We start from the raw sequence: 14848 nt of genomic DNA, 5'->3' as shown, positions 1-14848 counted from the left end.
CATTAAACTAGCCTTGCAAAAAATATTAAGGGGGACTCTGAGTGGGGAGAAAAAGACCAAAAGCAACAAAGACTAGAAAGAAACAGAGAACATCACCAGAAACACCAAGTATACAGATAACACAATGGCACTAAACTCATATCTTTCAATAATCCCTCTGAATGTAAATGCTCCAATCAAAACACATAGGGTATCAGAATGGATAAAAACACAAGATCCATCTATATGCTACCTACAAGATACTCATTTTAGACCTAAAGACACCTGCAGATTGAAAATGAAGGGATGAAAACCATCTATCATGAGAATGGACACCAAAAGAAAGCCAGAGTAACCATATACTTATATCAGATAAACTTTTAAAAAATGGGAAAAAAAAACCTACTTTATTTATTTTGAGAGTGAGAGAGTGAAGGAGGAGCAGAGAGAGAGAAAGGGGGAGAGAGAGAGAGAGAGAGAGAATTAATCCCAAGTATGCTCCACATTGTCAGCACAGAGCTGAAAGTGGAGCTCGAATTCACGAACCATGAGATCATGACCTGAGCCAAAACTAAGAGTTGGGCACTTAACCGACTGAGCCACCCAGGCACCCCTAAACTAGATTTGAAACCAAAGACTGTAACAAGAGATAAAGAAGAGCATTATATCATAATTAAGGGGTCTACCCATCAAGATCTAACCATTATAAATATTTGTACCCCCAACCTGAAAGCACCCAAATATATAAATCAATTAACAACAAACATAAAGAAACTCACTGATGATAATACAATAATACAATAGTAGGGGACTTTAACACCCCACTTACATCAATGGACAGATCATCTAAGCAGAAGATCAACAGGAAAACAATGGCGTTGAATGACACACTGGACTGGATGTACTTAACAGATATATTCAGAACATTCTATCCTAAAGCAGAAGAATTCACATTCTTTTAGAATGCACATGGAACATTCTCCAGAATAGATTACATACTGGGTCACAAATCAGCCCTCAACAAGTACAAAAAGATTGAGATTATACCATGCATATTAAAAAAAAATTGTTTTATTATGTTTCTTTATTTTTGAGAGGCAGAGAGACAGAGCATGAGCGGGGGAGGGGCAGAGAGAGGAAGAGACACAGAATCGGAAGCAGGCTCCAGGCTCTGAGCTGTCAGCACAGAGCCCGACGTGGGGCTCGAACCCACGAACCATGAGATCATGACCTGAGCCTAAGTCAGACACTCAACCGACTGAGCCACCCAGGCATCCTGACCATGCATATTTTCATACCACAATGCTATGAAACTTGAAGTCAACCACAAGAAAAAAAAATCGGAAAGACCACAAATACATGGAGGCTAAAGAACATCCTACTAGAGAATGAATGGGTTAACTAGGAAATTAAAGAAGAAATAAAAAAGTATACGGAAGCAAATGAAAATGAAAACACAAGTCCAAAAACCTTTGGGATGCAGCAAAGGCAGTCCTAAAAGGGAAATATATTGCACTACAGGCTTACCTCAAGAGCAAGAAAAGTCTCAAATACCTAATACTTTAGGTGTAACCTAAATTTACACCTAAAGGATCTAGAAAAGGAAGAACAAATAAAGCCTAAAGCCAGCAGAAGAGCAGAAACAAATGATATAGATACAATAAACCCCAGTAGGGGCGCCTGGGTGGCGCAGTCGGTTAAGCGTCCGACTTCAGCCAGGTCATGATCTCGTGGTCCGTGAGTTCGAGCCCCGCGTCGGGCTCTGGGCTGATGGCTCGGAGCCTGGAGCCTGTTTCCGGTTCTGTGTCTCCCTCTCTCTCTGCCCCTCCCCCGTTGATGCTCTGTCTCTCTCTGTCCCAAAAATAAAACGTTGGAGAAAAAAAAAAAAAAAAAAAACAGTAGACTAGATCAACAAAACTAAGAGCTGGTTCTTTGAAAGAATTAATAACATTGATAAGTTCCTAGCAAGACTTACCAAAAAGAAAAGATAAATAACCCAATAAAATCACAAGTGAAAGGGGAGAGATCACAACCAACACCACAGAAATATAAACAATTACAAGAGAATTTTATGAAAAATTATATGCCAAGAAACTGGGCAATCTGTGGAAGAAATGGATAAATTTATAGAAACACACAAACTACCAAAACTGAAACAGGAAGAAGTAGAACACTTGAACAGACACATAACCAGAAAAGAAATGAAAATTGTAATCAAAAATCTCCCAACAAACCAAACTCCAGGGCCAGATGGCTTCCCAAGAGAACTCTACCAGACATTTAAAGAGGATTTAAGGGGCGCCTGGGTGGCTCAGTCGGCTAAGCATCCAACTTCAGCTCAGGTCATGATCTCACAGCTTGTGGGTTCGAGCCCCGCGTTGGGCTCTGTGCTGACTGCTCAGAGCCTGGAGCCTGTTTCCGATTCTGTGTCTCCCTCTCTCTCTGCCCCTCCCCCGTTCATGCTCTGTCTCTCTCTGTCTCAAAAATAAATAAACGTTAAAAAAAAATTTAAAGAGGATTTAATACGTATCCTTCTCAAATTGTTCCAAAAAAATAGAAATGAAAGGAAAACTTCCAAATTCATTCTACAAGGCCAGCATTACCTTGCTTCCCAAACCAGATGACCCCAATAAAAAGGAGATTTACAGACCAACATGGATGATGAACATGGATGAAAAAAATTCTCAACAAGATACTAGCAAATTGAATAAACAGTAAATTAAAAGAATTATTCACCATGATCAAGTGGGATTTATTCCTGGGCTGCAGGGCTGGTTCGATATTTGCAAATCAATCAATGTGATATAACCTCATTAATAAAAGAAAGGATAAGAACCATATGATCCTCTCAATAGATGCAGAAAAAGCATTTGACAAAATCCAGCATCCTTTCTTAATTAAAATGCCCATCAAAGTAGGGACTGGTGGAACATACCTCAACATCATAAAGACCATATACAAAAGACCCACAGCTCATATAATCTTCAATGAGGAAAAACTGAGAGCCTTTCCCCTATAGTCAGGAACAAGACAAGGATGTCCACTCTCACCATTACTATTTAATACAGTAGTGAAAGTCTTAGCCTCAGCAATTAGACAACAAAAAGAAATAAAAGGCATCCAAATGGGCAAGGAAGAAGTCAAACTTCGACTATTTGCAGATGACATGATACTCTATGTAGAAAACCTGAAACATTCCACCAAAAGATTGCTAGAATACATGAATTCAGCAAAGCTGCAGGATATAAAAGTCAATATACAGAAATCTGTTGCATTTCTATACATCAATAACAAAGCAGCAGACAAAGAAACCAAGGAATCAATTCCATCTGCAACTGCACCAAAAACAATTAGATATCTAGGAATAAACCTAATCACTTATGAATAGGAATTCAGTAGGACTTAGGAATAAATCCAGAACACTTATGAATGAAATTGAAAAGGACACAAAGAAATGGAAAAGCACTCCATGCTCATGGATTGGAAGAACAAACACTGTTAAAATGTCTATACTACCCAAAGCAATCTACACATTTAATACAATCCCCATCAAAATACCACCAGGGTTTCTCACAGAGCTAGAACAAACAATCCTAAAATTTGTGTAGAACCACAAAAGACCCCAAGGAGCCAAAGCAATCCTAAAAAAGAAAAACAAAAGCATCACAATCGCAGACTTCAAGCTATATTATAAAGCTGTAATCATCAATACAGTATGATACTGGCACAAAAACAGACACTAAGATCAATGAAACAGAATAGAAAACCCAGAAAGGACCTGCAACTATATGGTCAACTAATCTTCAAAAAAGCAGGAAAGCACATCCAATAAAAAAAAAAGACAGTCTCTTCAACAAATGGTGTTGGGAAAACTGGAGACCAACATGCAAAAGAATGAAACTGGACCACTTTCTTACACCATACACAAAAATAAATTCAAAATGGATGAAAGACCTAAATGTGAGACAGGAAACCATCAAAATCCTAGAGGAGAACACAGGCAGCAACCTCTCTGACCTTGGCCATAGCAACTTCTTATGAGACATGCCGCTGGAGGCAAGGGAAACAAAAGAAAAAATGGAAGTATTGGGACCTCATCAAGGTAACAAGTTTCTGCACAGCAAAGGAAACAATCAACAAAACGAAAAGGCAGCCTACAGAGTGGGAGATGATATTTGCAAATGACATATCTGATAAGGGTTAGTATCCAAAATCTATACAGAACTTATCAAACTCAACACCCAAAGAGCAAATAATCCAGTTAAGAAATGGGCAAAAGATATGAATAGACATTTATTCAAAGAAGACATCCAGATGGCTAACAGACACAGGAAAAAATGCTCAACATTACTCATCATCGGGAAAATGCAAGTCAAAACCATGATGAGATACCACCTCATATTTGTCAGAATGGCTAAAATTAACAACACAAGAACAAAATGGTGTTGGTGAGGATGTGGAGAAAGGGGAGTACTCTTGCACTGTTGGTGGGAATGCAAATTGGTGCAGCTACTCTGGAGAACAGTATGGAGGTTCCTTAAAAAACTAAAGAGAACCATACAAGAGACCCAGCAATTGCTCTACTGGGTTTTTACCCAAAGGATACAAAAATACAGAATTGTGGCACAAAAACAGACACATAGACCAATGGAATAGAATAGAAACCCCAGAACTAGACCCACAAACGTATGGCCAACTCATCTTTGACAAAGCAGGAAAGAACATCCAATGGAAAAAAGACAGTCTCTTTAACAAATGGTGCTGGGAGAACTGGACAGCAACATGCAGAAGGTTGAAACTAGACCACTTTCTCACACCATTCACAAAAATAAACTCAAAATGGATAAAGGACCTGAATGTGAGACAGGAAACCATCAAAACCTTAGAGGAGAAAGCAGGAAAAGACCTCTCTGACCTCAGCCGTAGCAATCTCTTACTCGACACATCCCCAAAGGCAAGGGAATTAAAAGCAAAAGTGAATTACTGGGACCTTATGAAGATAAAAAGCTTCTGCACAGCAAAGGAAACAACCAACGAAACTAAAAGGCAACCAACGGAATGGGAAAAGATATTTGCAAATGACATATCGGACAAAGGGCTAGTATCCAAAATCTATAAAGAGCTCACCAAACTCCACACCCGAAAAGCAAATAACCCAGTGAAGAAATGGGCAGAAAACATGAATAGACACTTCTCTAAAGAAGACATCTGGATGGCCAAGAGGCACATGAAAAGATGTTCAGCGTCGCTCCTCATCAGGGAAATACAAATCAAAACCACACTCAGATATCACCTCACGCCAGTCAGAGTGGCCAAAATGAACAAATCAGGAGACTATAGGTGCTGGAGAGGATGTGGAGAAACGGGAACCCTCTTGCACTGTTGGTGGGAATGCAAATTGGTGCAGCCGCTCTGGAAAGCAGTGTGGAGGTTCCTCAGAAAATTAAAAATAGACCTACCCTATGACCCAGCAATAGCACTGCTAGGAATTTATCCAAGGGACACAGGAGTACTGATGCATAGGGGCACTTGTACCCCAATGTTCATAGCAGCACTCTCAACAATAGCCAAATTATGGAAAGAGCCTAAATGTCCATCAACTGATGAATGGATAAAGAAATTGTGGTTTATATACACTATGGAATACTACGTGGCAATGAGAAAAAATGAAATATGGCCTTTTGTAGCAACGTGGATGGAACTGGAGAGTGTGATGCTAAGTGAAATAAGCCATACAGAGAAAGACAGATACCATATGGTTTCACTTTTATGTGGATCCTGAGAAACTTAACAGGAACCCATGGGGGAGGGGAAGGAAAAAAAAAAAAAAGAGGTTAGAGTGGGAGAGAGCCAAAGCATAAGAGACTGTTGAGAACTAAGAGCAAACTGAGGGTTGATGGGGGGTGGGAGGGAGGAGAGGGTGGGTGATGGGTATTGAGGAGGGCACCTTTTGGGATGAGCACTGGGTGTTGTATGGAAACCAATTTGACAATAAATTTCATATATAAATAAAAAAATAAAAAATAAATAAAAAAAAAACAAAAAACAAAAATACAGAATTGAAGGGGTGCATGCACCCCAATGTTTATAAGCAGCATTATCAACAATAGCCATACTACGAAGCCCAAATGTCCATCAACTGATGAATGGATAAAAAAGATGTGGTATACATATACAATGGAATATTAGCCATCAAAAAGAATGAAATCTTGCTATTTGCAACAACATGGATGGAGCTAGAGTGTATTATGCCTTGCAAAATAAGTGAGAGAAAGAGAAATACCATACGATTTCATTCATATGTGGAATTTAAGAAAGAAAATAGATAAACATATGAGACGGGGGGAAGAAAGAGAGGGAAACAAACTGTAAGAGACTTTTAAAGATAGAGAACTGAGGGTTGTTGGAGGGAGATGGGTGGGGAGTAGGTTATACAGGTGATAGGTAGTAAGGAGGGCACTAGTTATGATGAGCACTGGTTGTTGTACGTAAGTGATTAATCACTGAATTCTACTCCTGAAACCAATACTGCACTGTCAACTAACTAGAATTTAAATAAAAATTTTAAAAGGAAAAAATAATGAAATAATAGCTGGAATTTCCCCAAATTTGGCAAAAGATGTAAGCCTAAAATTTCCATAAACTGAGTGAATCCATAGGATAAACCCAAAGAAATACACACCGAGTCAAACTTCTGAAAACCAGAGACAAAGAAAAAAAAAAAAAAGTTGAAAGCTACAAGTAATAAATGCCACCCAGCCTATTGGGAAAGACAGTTGATTTCTTACCAAAAAACCATACAGGTCAAAAGGAAGTGGCACAACTTCTTTCAAATGCTCAACCCCCAATTCTAAATCAAGTGAAGTTAGCCTTCAGGAATAGAGGAGAAATAGACATGCTCAGACAAAGAGAAACTAAGAGAATTTGTTGTTATCAGATCTACCCTAAAAGAATTACTAAAGGAATTTCTTGAAACAGAAATGTTTTTTTAAATCTTGGAACATCAAAAAGGAAAAAGAACACTAAAAAGAGCAAACCTATAGATAAATACACTTTTCTTCTCCTTTCGAGTTTTCTAAATTGTTTGACAATGAATCAAAAAGTATAATATCATCCTGTGGTGTGTATACATATACAATGGAATACTATTCCACATCAAAAAGAATGAAATCTCGCCATTTGCAACAATGTGGATGGAGCTAGAGTTTTCGCTTATGCTAAGCAAAATAAGTCAGGCAGAGAAAGACAAATATCACATGATTTCACTTATATGGAATTTAAGAAACACAGAGGAACATAGAGTAAGGGAAGGAAAAATAAGATAAAAACAGGGAGGGAGGCAAACCATAGGAGGCTCTTAAATACAGAGAATGGACTGGGGATTGTCAGAGGGGAGGTGGATGGGGGGATGGGCTAAATGGGTGATGGGCATTAAGGAGAGCCCTTGTTGGGATGAACACTGGGTATAATACATAAGTGATGAATCACTGGGTTCTACTCCTGAAACCAATACTACACTGTATGTTAACTAACTTGAGTTTTAAAAAATAAATTAAAAAAAAAAAGTATAACATCATCTGATGTGGTTCTCAGCCTGTGTAGAGGAAATATTTAAGACAATTGTAAATGAGATAGGGTAAACAGATTTGATGAAAGGTAAGGTTTCTACATTTCACTCAAACTGGAAATATGTTGACACCAGTAGGCTGTGATAAGCTAGGTATGCATAATGTAATTCCTGTAGTAACCACTAAAAACCTATATAAAGAGATGCATTCAAAAATGCTGTAGATAATCAAAATAGAGTTCTAGAAAGCTTTCAAATAACCCACCAGAAGGCAAGAAAACAAAGAAACAGAAAGCAAATATTAAAATGGCAGACCTAGGGGCGCCTGGGTGGCTCAGTCGGTTAAGCGTCCGACTTCAGCCAGGTCACGATCTCGCGGTCCGTGAGTTCGAGCCCCGCGTCGGGCTCTGGGCGGATGGCTCGGAGCCTGGAGCCTGTTTCCGATTCTATGTCTCCCTCTCTCTCTGCCCCTCCCCCGTTCATGCTCTGTCTCTCTCTGTCCCAAAAATAAATAAAAAACGTTGAAAAAAAAATTAAAAAAAAATAAAAAAAATAAAATGGCAGACCTAATCTCTAAAATATCAATAATTACACTAAATGTAAATGGTCTAAATAAACCAATTAGAAGAGCTAGTGAATTAAAAAAAAAAAAACTGCACTAAATGCAAGGGCATTATGCTGAAGCAGGGGAGCGTATCTCAAAATGTCATACAATGGATGTTTCCATTTATATAACTGTTCGTTTCCCAGGGCTGCCATAATAAATTACCACAAACTGGGTGGTTTAGCACAACAGAAATTCATTGTCTCACAGTTCTGGAGGCTACAAGTGCAAAATCATGGTGTCAACAAGGCCATGCTCCCTCTAAAGATGCTAAGGAAAGATTCTTCCCGGCCTCCTCCAGTTTCTGGTAGCCTGACACACTTCCTGGCTTGTGACAGCATAACTCTACTCTTCACATAGCATTCTCCCTATATCTCTTCATATAGTCTTACCTCTATGTCTCTACATCCAAATTTTATAAGGACAGCAGTCATATTGGATTAGAGCCCATCCTCATGACCTCATTCTAACTTGATTACCTCTGTAAAGGCCCAATTTCCAAATAAAGTCACATTCTGAGTTGCTAGCAGTTAGGTGTTCAACATATCTTTTTGAAGGAACACAATTCAACCCACAAAAATAACATTCTCAAATTGACAAAATTATAGAGATGGAAAACACATTAGTGGTTAGAGCTGGTGGGAGGTTAAGAAGTGGTTGTGACCATAAAGCGATAGCATGAGAGATCTTTGTGGTGATGTAGTAATTCTGTATCTTGAGTGCAATGACAGTTACATAAATCTACACAAAAGATAAAATGGCATAGAGCTACACACACATTTATCAATATCTTGATTTTGATATTACACTATAGTTATATAAGATATAACCACTGGAAAAAAAACCAGGGGTACCTGGGTGATAGTTGGTTAGCATCTAACTTCACCTCAGGTCATGATCTCACAATTCGTGGGTTCAAGCCCCACATCAGGCTCTGTGCTGACAGCTCAGAGCCTGGAGCCTGCTTCAGATTCTGTGTCTCCCTCTCTCTCTGCCCTTCCCCCACTCATTCTCTCCCTCCCTCTCTCTCTCTCAAAAATAAATAATAAACATGAAAAAAACTGGGCAAAGACTACATAGGATCTCTCTGTACTACGATTGTAACTTCATCTGAACTTTTATTTCAAAATAAAAGTATAATACACAGATGTGGATATGCCCAAGCTAAGATACATAATTAATCAGTTTCAGAAGACAAGAAGAAGATTCTAAGTTAAAAACAACAACAACAACAACACACATTCAGGGGCGCCTGGGTGGCTCAGCCGGTTGAGTGTCTGACTTTGGCTCAGGTCATGATCTCACAGTCTGTAAGTTCAAGCCCCACATCGGGCTCTGTGCTGACAGCTCAGAGCCTGGAGCCTGCTTCAGATTCTGTGTCTTCCTCTCTCTCTGCCCCTCCCTGGCTCATGCTCTGTCTCTTTCTCTCTGTCAAAACTAAATAAATATTTAAAAAAAACACATTCAAAGCACATATAAAGGTCCAAATGGAACATAAAAGATGGCAGAACAATGCCTTCAAAACTCTGAAGAAAATTAGAATTCTATGCCTAGCTAAACTATAAATCAAGTGTAAGGGTAGAATAAAGATATTTTCAGAACATGAGACCTCAAAACAATTACCTCTCATTAACCTGTTCTCAAGAATCTACAGGAAGATGTCTTCCAGCAGCAAAACCAGAAAGCAAACAAATCAAGAGGAAGACAGAATCCAGGAAACAAGGATCCCACCAAGAAAGGAAAAAGGGAACTCCCAGGATAAACATCAGTGCTAAACCTGGTTGGTTCAAAATGAGTGAGCATCTAGGTGAGTGCTGTTACTGTATTCATGAAGCCTGGCGGGTGGGATCTGAAGGGAGGATCACTACCTGCACTTGAAGGACACCTGTGGTGCAGCGGGGAGACATCAAGAGTTGGTAGCTCTTAATGCCAGGAACCTAATCTCTCTCATATCTTGCTATGAGATCCTAAATGATTATACATCTCACATAAGGTCACGGTGGGGAAGTAGAGATGCCACGGACAACTGGATGGGAAAAAGAGCTCTCAAGTCCGTTTTTCTGGCTCACTCTTACCTCTAGTTCATGGATTGGCACAGGTTGTGATGGAAGGCAGGAAACACACTTGATCTTTATGGTCAAAGGGTTTAAATCCTGCTTTTGCTCCTCAGTCATGATAGGAACTTCTGTTTTAAAACTCAAATAACAATCTAAAATGCTGGCAGACTTCCAACAGCCACAACTCATGACAGTTTGCCATCCTAGGAGGGACATACACAGAGCATTAGACTGTTACTCTTGAAAGCCCCACCACAAATACAGAGGGATCGGGCAACCTGACAAAAGCCAATGATAAATCGCAACTAAAAGAAGAAAACTTAAAAGAAAAAAAAAGCGAATTGGCAAACACCTACGGGCAGCATAGTATATGTCAGTTTCTCAAACTGAGGTCCCATAGGTCTCCTAAGAGAATTTACTTGTTGTGATTTAATCTTGATCATCACCTTGTAATATCAGCATTTCCTGAATCATCTACAGGAATACCAATGTTTGGGTACCTTCAAGCAGTCTCATGTACTTGGTCTGGGATGTAGCCTCCACACTAGGGTTTTTAAAAACTTCTCAGGCTGGGGCGCCTGAGTGGCTCAGTCAGTTGAGCGACCGACTTCGGCTCAGGTCATGATCTTGCCGTTTGTGGGTTCGAGCCTCGCATCAGGCTCTGTGCTGACTGCTTGGAGCCTGGAGCCTGCATCGGGTTCTGTGTCTCCCTCTCTCTCTGCCCCTCCCCCACTCACTGTCTCTCAAAAATGAGTAAGTGTTAAAATAAATAAATAAATAAATAACTTCTCAGGCCATTTGTGGCTGCTGAAATTTAAACTTAAATATAATTTATTTATTTTTTTTTAATTTTTTTTTCAACGTTTATTTATTTTGGGGGGGACAGAGAGAGACAGGGCATGAACGGGGGGAGGGGCAGAGAGAGAGGGAGACACAGAATCGGAAACAGGCTCCAGGCTCCGAGCCATCAGCCCAGAGCCTGACGCGGGGCTCGAACTCACGGACCGTGAGATCATGACCTGGCTGAAGTCGGACGCTTAACCGACTGTGCCATCCAGGCGCCCCTAAACTTAAATATAATTTAAAACGCAGTTCCTTCATCACACAGGTCACATTGCAAATGTTCAAGTGGCCACGTGTAGCTAGGAGCCACTGGTCTGGACACCACGGATACAGAACATTTCCATCACTGCAGAAAGCTCCACTAGAGAGTGCTGCTCCAGGCAATTATTTTAGAACACAACACATAATGTCAGTGTCTCTGTGACGGGGCCCAGTGGTGCCACTTTCACTGTCGCAGTCCAGTGAGAAGAGCCTAGATGCTGACGTAGAATATAACTGGTACCTGATCAAGCATGGCGCCCCTTCCCCAATGGCTGCGCGATGGCGCACCTAGGGAAAAGGGTGGGTGAACTGAGCCACCGCGTGGCACACGGGTAGCAGTGAGAATATGTTCTTGCAAAAGGCGTCCCTACATTTTACCAGGTGGAGACATACCGGGGTGGGGGGCGAGGGGAGGGGAAGAGGGAAATCCTCCAATTTAACAAGCAGAGAGGCCTAGGCTTAAATCCCGGATTCGACTCTCAGCAGTCATGAGAGGTACAAGCATAGGTTCTTTGAGGCTTCATGTCCTCATGGGCAAAACAGGCACAGATCCCAGCTTTCTTGGTCAGGAGGGTCAAGAGGGCTCATATATGTGAAGGTGCTGGGGATACCACCCAGCATACAGTGGGTGCTCAAAAAAATCAGTTCTATTCCTTTCACGACACTTGTAAATGCGTTTCCAGGGCACACAAAAACCTGGTCAGTCACACTCAGAAAGAGGAGTCACTTCCAGGAGCCCCTGGGTGGCTCAGTCATTAAGGCTTCTGACTTGGGCTCAGATCACGATCTCACGGTGTGTGAGTGCGAGCCCCGCATCGTCTCTCTACTGTCAGCACAGAGCCCTTTTCAGACCCTCTGTCTCCCTCTCTCGCCGCCCCTCCCCCTCCTCAAAAATAAACAAACGTTAAAAAAAACAAAGAGTAAAGAAAAAAAAGAGCAGTCACTTCCAAAACAAGTTATGGGCCCAGCGTGTCTGGCCATGAGCGTGGGGCCGTGTGCAGCTCCAGGGGAGCAGCCCTCAGTGCTCCCACATCTCTTTTTTCAACGGAGCTGACTCATTAAGGCCATAACTAATTATGATTTGTGTTCTAGAACTTTGCAAGCCTCTTCGTAGAAAAAGACTGCCCAGTTTAGAAGAAATCTCCCGTGCAAACATGCACTCAAATCATCATTCAGAAATTTAGGGCAGGGAGAGCCATAATTCCAGGGTAGGGTTTCCCAACCTCAAAACCACAGACACTTGAGGACAGAGAGTTCTCTGTTGTGGGGACCGTCCTGTGTATCGTGGGGCAGTTAGCAGCAACCCTCTAACGCTCTGCTCCCACCTGTGACAACGAAAATACATTCTCACACTGTGGGGGGTGGAGTGGGGGGAGGCACACGTGCCCAAGCCGAGGAGAGAAAAGGAGCGGGGGAATGAACGCCACACAGTGTGTGCACCGAAACGGCCAGACCTGAGCCTGCATTCATGCCATTTGATCCTGAGAACAGCCCTGTGTGGCCGCCATAATGTCTGCTTTGTAGATAGAGAAACCGAGGTCCAGAAATGGTGAGACGCCATCCGAGGTCTCCTGGCCCATAAGTGGCAGAACCCATGTCCAAGCCAGTCCTGCCTGGCTACGCTTGGCCCCTCCGCTATGCCATAATAGAAAGTTAAAAGCTCGTTCCAAACACAGAATCTTTCTAGAATCTTAATGTGTTACTAGCCAACCAGCATTCTTCACTCAGGGATGCAAAGCCTATGGCCTAATTTGAAATTGAAGATGATTACCAAAAATTATCATGCTGGTCTTGGAATAGTCTTATGCTATTATTTTATGGCAAAAACAAACATATAGGGGCACCTGGGTGGCTCAGTCAGTTAAGCATTCAGCTTCAGTTCAGGTCATGAGCTCACAGTTCGTGAGTTCAAGCCCCACGTCAGGCTCTGTGCTGACAGCTCAGAGCCAGGAGCCTGCTTTGGATTCTGTGTCCCCTCCTCTCTCTGCCCCTCCTCCATTCACACACACACTCTCTCTCTCAAAAATAAATAAATGTTAAAAAAAATTTTTTTTTAAATAACTAAAAGTAAAAACTAAAAAGTTAAAGGTATTTCCTCAAACTGTATCAATATCAACCCAAGAGCCTGTGAGAAATGATTTTCCAGTCACTCGACACTGACTTTAGGAGGTAAAACCCCAAGCAGCTGCAAAGGTGGGTTCCATCCCAAAACGGAAGCCTAAATTTCTGCAGATTGACCAGTAGAGGGCGCACATTTACCCTGATGGCCAAAAAAAATTTACAATGAATTAGTCTCGAAAATTACCTTCTCTAAAAGAGAAGGGTTTCCCCCCATATACTATTTCAGAAACGAAGTCACATAATGTTACCCAAAATATATCCTGAGCTTTCCATGAGCACAACCTATGGATATAACATGTCTACTATTTATTATTTAAGCCAGAGAAAGCCTCATTTCTAAATTGTGATAGATCTTACAAAGCAGAAGAATGAAACCCCTGTCCTGCCACTGAGCTCTGTGACCTCAAGTAGGTTACTCTGACTTCTCTGAGTTTTGGTCCCTCACAGAATAAAGGAGAGCGAGCCCAACACCACAGTTACAAGTTCACCGGGAGGATCAGAGTTTGCCATGAGCAGTAAATGATGGGCCAGGAACACTGGTTCCTTTTCCTCATTTCCTTTACTAGATGTTTTTGTAAAACTCTGCAGGAAGGCGTTTATAAAAAGCAGCATCCTATTTAGAAAACAAAATCAGGGCAGTTATTCTCACAGGTTTCTTTGGACTTCGGAATCAGACCTGAGTTCCAATCCTGGCCTTGCCTTTACTTGCTGGTGTGATCTCGGACAACCCAGCTGACCTCTCTGCGCCTCTTTTTCCTCCTCTGTGTAATGGAGACACCTCCATTTTGCTGAAATGGCTGTGAGCGTGGAAGTAGGTGGCAGAGGAGAGGCTTGGTCAATGCAAGCATCCTGTTTATGGACATTCTAGCCACGTGGGACCAGACAACTAAGAACTGCTGGGAACAGGTGTAACTACCTGCGAGGAGCGGCATCAGCACCAGTTCGGTAGAGAAAGCTCCGTGCTTCCAGTTTCCTGCCCCCTTGGAGTCACTGTCCTCCACTCGAGATTTCCTCTTTCTCTTCTGGCTCTTCTTTTTCACCTCTGACTCTTTCCTTTTACCTGTAAAATCAAAGGAAGGAAATCAGTGTTAAGAGGAGCACGTATCCAAGCTACCATATATGAATTCTTACACGCTGCAGAGATTCGGAAAGGTTCTGGAACAGGGGCGCCTGGGTGGCTCAGTTGGTTAAGCATCAACTTCAGCTCGGGTTGTGATCTCACAGTTCATGGGTTTGAGCCCCGCATCGGGCTCCGTGCTGACAGCTCAGAGCCTGGAGCCTGCTTTGGATTCTGTGTCTCCCTTTCTCTCTGCCCCTCCTGCACTCATATTCTGTCTCTCTATCAAAAATAAATAAACATAAAAAAAGAAAGAAAGAAAGAAAGAAAGAAAGAAAGAAAGAAAGAAAGAAAGAAAG

The 14848-nt window shown here is 41.5% G+C and overlaps 1 protein-coding gene and 1 non-coding gene across 7 annotated transcripts in view; both read right to left on the bottom strand.

The window, feature by feature from the left end:
* The window catches only part of CFAP92 (cilia and flagella associated protein 92 (putative)), an 83419-nt gene that overhangs the window by 46475 nt on the left and 22096 nt on the right, over positions 1 to 14848 (bottom strand). For 5 of the 6 annotated variants that reach the window (XM_040463711.1, XM_040463714.1, XM_040463710.1 and 2 more), the window contains 2 exons: positions 14349 to 14492; positions 10226 to 10410 (listed from right to left, as the gene is read on the bottom strand). In XM_040463711.1, coding sequence (XP_040319645.1) covers positions 10226 to 10410; positions 14349 to 14492 — 329 coding nt within the window. The remainder of the gene's footprint in view (positions 1 to 10225; positions 10411 to 14348; positions 14493 to 14848) is intronic. The other variant, XM_040463715.1, reaches the window with a different exon arrangement.
* On the bottom strand, positions 1168 to 1252 carry TRNAL-UAG (transfer RNA leucine (anticodon UAG)). Its single transcript has one exon. It is a non-coding gene; the product is annotated as a tRNA-Leu (tRNA).

This window comes from Herpailurus yagouaroundi, unplaced genomic scaffold (genome assembly GCF_014898765.1).
Source record: "Herpailurus yagouaroundi ecotype Mexico unplaced genomic scaffold, PumYag 419, whole genome shotgun sequence".
NCBI lineage: Eukaryota > Metazoa > Chordata > Mammalia > Carnivora > Felidae > Herpailurus > Herpailurus yagouaroundi.
This window is presented reverse-complemented; position numbering and strand designations above follow the sequence as displayed.